The sequence below is a fragment of the Crocodylus porosus genome, unplaced genomic scaffold (assembly GCF_001723895.1).
Source record: "Crocodylus porosus isolate Cpor-Errol unplaced genomic scaffold, CroPor_comp1, whole genome shotgun sequence".
In the NCBI taxonomy this organism is placed as follows: domain Eukaryota; kingdom Metazoa; phylum Chordata; order Crocodylia; family Crocodylidae; genus Crocodylus; species Crocodylus porosus.
In genome coordinates this window covers 58646720-58650969 of record NW_017728907.1, presented here as the reverse complement: position 1 = coordinate 58650969, position 4250 = coordinate 58646720, and the positions used below count along the sequence as shown (strand labels likewise).

At 59.4% G+C, this 4250-nt stretch overlaps 1 protein-coding gene across 1 annotated transcript in view; it reads right to left on the bottom strand.

Annotated features, from left to right (window-relative positions):
- Positions 1 to 3471, bottom strand: part of NFIA (nuclear factor I A) — a 308101-nt gene extending 304630 nt beyond the window's left edge. Inside the window, exon 1 of the mRNA XM_019531535.1 lies at positions 3158 to 3471. Coding sequence (XP_019387080.1) covers positions 3158 to 3160 — 3 coding nt within the window. The 5' untranslated portion in view covers positions 3161 to 3471. The remainder of the gene's footprint in view (positions 1 to 3157) is intronic.
- Positions 3472 to 4250: the final 779 nt, after the last annotated feature.

Here is a 4250-nt window from a genome sequence, read left to right as displayed (position 1 = left end):
TTTCCTCCATCGCTGCGCCTGCGGAGCGGCTGGGACACCTCCAAGGGCAGGTGAGGGTCGCCGGGGCTCGGCACAGCTCGGCTCTGCCCCGCCGGGACCAGGCGCTGCGGCCTGGACCTGCCAGTGCCCGGCCCCGGCCCCGCGGCTGCTCTCTGCGCCCCCGACGGGTCTTCTCGGCAGAAGTTGGGCGAGGAGCGGGGGCTGCGGCGGAGGCAGAGGGGGCAGACGCGGCTCCAAGCCCGTGTCCATGTGCAGCAGCACGTGCATGTGCATGCGTGTGGGTGTGCGCGCATCTATCGGTGTGTATGTGGGTGTGCGTGTGTACATCTCGCCTCGGCGTGCGCGCGTGCTGCACGTCCGTCTCCGTGCGTGTATGGGGGGGGGGGTGCGTGTCTCTGTCTTCGTGTCTTCTGAATCGCAGCCCCAGCCCGGGGGCCCCTCCAGCGCCCGCTGCCCGGCGGGCAGGATCGTGTCCCCCCCGGTGGCTGCCGCAGCCCCGCTGCCGGCGCTTTGCGGTTAGCGCTATTATCTCCAGCAACTTTTGGCGCCCTTCGGAAGACTTTTGGACGCGGGACGAGTGTTTGCGCCCTCTAGGCAGAGCCGGCGTCCAAGTTCAGCGCCGAGCCCCTGCACAGCCGCCCCCCGGCCGGGGCACGGGCCCCGGGCAGCGCCGCCGCCAGTCCCGGGGGGCACGCAGCGCTGCCCCGCGCCGCAGCCTCCCGCGGGGTCAGTGGCCGGGCAGGGCAGGAGGCTTCGGGTAACTGGGGCGCTTTGATCGTCCCCGCGGGGCTCCAGTTCAATCCATCAATGAATTAATTGATTCATTAAATGAGCCAGCCGGGCTCCCGCGCTGCCCCCCCCCCCGCGGCGCCCTGCCCGGCCGCGCCTTGCCAAGGGTTTCTTGGCAGAAACTTTCCGCGGGGGCCGCGACGCAGCGACGCGGGGGAGCCGGGGCCGCGGTGACTGCCCCGGCGCTGGCGGGCCTGGAGCCGGCCCCCAACTTGCCTTGCTTGTTACAGCAGCCGTTTCTGAACCAACATTTTTTTTTGGGGGGGGGGGGGCTTCCCTTCCGGACTCTGCGCCCGTCATCGCTCCGCCTGAGCTGTGCGGGCCGCTCTCGGCCCCCGTTAGCAGGCGGGAGGGCGCAGGCTGCCCCCCGCTTACTGCCCGGCCGGGCCGGGCCGGGCCCTCCGTCGCTCCGGGAAAGGGGAGATGCGCGGCTCAAAGCCAGCTCCCGTCTCCGAGGCAAGCTGTGCCGGGGGTGGTTGCCCCTGGCCGGGGGGCAGCGGCTTCGGGCCAGGCTCCAAGCTGCTGGCGGACAAAGCCAGGCGGCCGGCTGGAGTCTGGTGGCAACCCCCAAACTCACGGCGCGGGCCCGCCACCCCTTCGTACCTGGCCGCAGCTGAAAGTCACTTTCCGAGCAAACACGAACCCCGCGAGTTCACACCCTGCGAGCACACCCGACACACTCAATGCACGCTGTACCCAATGCACAACGTACCTCAAGGCACTGTACCCCAATGCACTGTACTCAATGCACCCTGTACCTCAAGACACTGTACCCAATGCACAACGTACCCCAAGGCACTGTACCCAATGCACTGTACCCAATGCACACTGTACCCCAAGGCACTGTACCCAATGCACAACTACCCCAATGCACTGTAGCACAATGCACACTTGTACCTCAATACACTGTACCCCAGTGTGCACTGCAGCACAATGCACTGTAGCCCAATGTACCCCAATGCACTGTACCTCAGTATACTGTACTCCAATGCACACTGTAGCCCAATGCACCCCAATGCACTGTACCTCAATATACTGTACTCCAATGCACACTGTAGCCCAATGTACACTTGGACCTCAATACACTGTAGCCCAATGCACAATGTACCCCAATCCACTGTGCCCCAATGCACACTGTACCCCAGCGCACTACTCCAATGCACACTTGTACCTCAGTCCAGTGTGCCCCAATCCACACTGTACTCCAATGTTCACTTGTACCCCAATGCACAGTGTACCCCAATGCACACTGCTCACCATTAGGCACCTAAGGGGCTGAGCAAGCGGACACAATGCTGCACACGCGGAGCGTGCTGAGGAGAGGCGCATGCCTGTCCTCCCAAAGCACTTCCAGAGACTTTTGGTCCCGGACACCCCAACGCGCAAAGATACCTGCGCTCAACTCCCTTTCCCAGTCTCATCCTCTGCCATGCAGTGCAAACAAACCGGGATCAAGGCAGACAACACCATTGCAGCGCCCCTGCCCGCCTCCCCAACACCAACACCGGCAGATTTTTCTTTCATATACATGTAAACCGTAGGAGGAGGGCTGCTGTAATTGCCCCGACATTCATCTATTTTTAAAGTGCAAAAGGAGAACATACAACTCAGTGCCCCCCCTTCTCTTTAAATCCCCCTCGCTCAGCATTTTGCTAAACACTCGGAAACCCTTTGCTATTTTTTTGTGCTTTGCTAAATCCGGAAGAGTTTGCTGAAGCTCTGACAGTTTGAAACGACACCAGCTCCTGCTGAGCTCAAACAACTTCAGCAAAAAAAAACCCAACCAAAAACCAAAAAAAAAAAAAAAAAAAAAAAATCCCACAGGCAAGCCCCCTCCCCTCCCCCTCCCGCCCTTGGGAGATTTCGAACGTTGCGACACCCGGGCTGCAGGCCGCGCTCTCATTGGACGGCGCGCGGGCTCGTCACGGAGCTTTGCAACATTGATTAGAGAACGCGATTGTCAATTACACCCCACGTCTAGACACTTCCTTTTGTGCTAGGATGCCAGACGTCTTGTTACAGACCCGAGCACGTACGGGTACTTTTTTTTTTTTTGGAGCCGAGCAAGCGCTAGGAGGAAAAAAAAATCTGTCAAGCTCAGCGGTTTTCTCAAATCCCTGTAAAAAGGAAACTCTAGTGCACATACGCACAAAAAACCCACCCACCCGGCTGCACACGCACACGCACCGATACACACAGCGAGGCATTCTTTTTTTCTGGAGCAAATCGCTTCCAACGACCGCATCTGCAACACAATAGCTAGCCCGGTCTCGCGCCACGCACAGCTTTTGTTTATAAAAACATGGAAACAAGATTTTGTTCTTTTTCTTTTTTTTTTTTTTAAAAAAGTTGAAGATGCACCACGTACCATTGCAAGGTATAAGAGAGTACGTGAGAAACTTTACAAGGCTGAGACGATTGGCTTCATGGGTTGACACTTTTTTTTTGGCTCGCTCTCTCCCTCTCTCTCTCTCTCTCTCTCTCTTTTTAAATCCCTAAATAAACTTGAAGCCGTTGGAAACCCGGAAGAGAATAAAAGCTGGAGCCAATTGCAGACTGCTGGTTAGGATTTTTTTTTCCACTCCCAAATCAGAAGGCTTTGCAATGCAATCTCGCTCTCTCTCTCATTTGAAAGCGATCCAAGCCGGGCTCTCGGATTCTCTCCCCTTGGCTTTGCCTTGTGTGCTTTGGATTGTGTTAGACTTCGCAGAAGTTGCAATCGATTCGGCAGACTCCCCCCTCCCTCCCTCCCCTGTTTATTTCCGCAATCGCTGCACATTTGCATAGGAACCACGCACGAGGAGGAGGCTGCCGCACACGGGGGCCCGGGCTCAGCCAATGGCAGCCGCGGCATGTCCCCTCCCCGCGAGCTGCGGGGTGCAGCGCGAGCCGGGCCGGCCCGCACCCCGGCGGCGGGAGGAGGGGGCGCCCTGCAGGCGGACGCGGCCCGGGCTGGGGGAGCCCGAGGCCGGGGGCCGGGCGCTGCAGCCTGCGGTAGGGCTGTCTGCACCCGAGCTCACCTTGCACCGCCGCAGTAGGGTGCGGGGCGGCCCGCGCCGGGGCAGCCTCAAATGCATTTGACATCGGCTGCGCGCCACCCCCACCCCAAGCCAAACAAAAGGCCCTGGGGTTGTGATCAGCCTTAACCCCCCCGCAGCAGATCCCGCACAGAGCGAGCGGTTGTGTTTCGCGGGGCGCAGCGGTGCAGCCGCGGAGTAAGTGGCTGCCAAGTGTTTGACTCGTACAGCGCCCCCCGCCCCCAGGAGTGATTTCATCCCAGAGAGGATTTCCTGGCTTTGTGTGTGGTGTACTAGCTTTGGACATGTTTGCAGAAGAGCCCTGCTCTGCACAACTCCTGGCGTACCACTTGCTAAACTCAACAGAAAAATCTCCACCAAGAGGGCATGAGAAATAAAAGCAACCAACCAGGCAATCTTCTGTAGTTTTGAACTGGCCTTCCC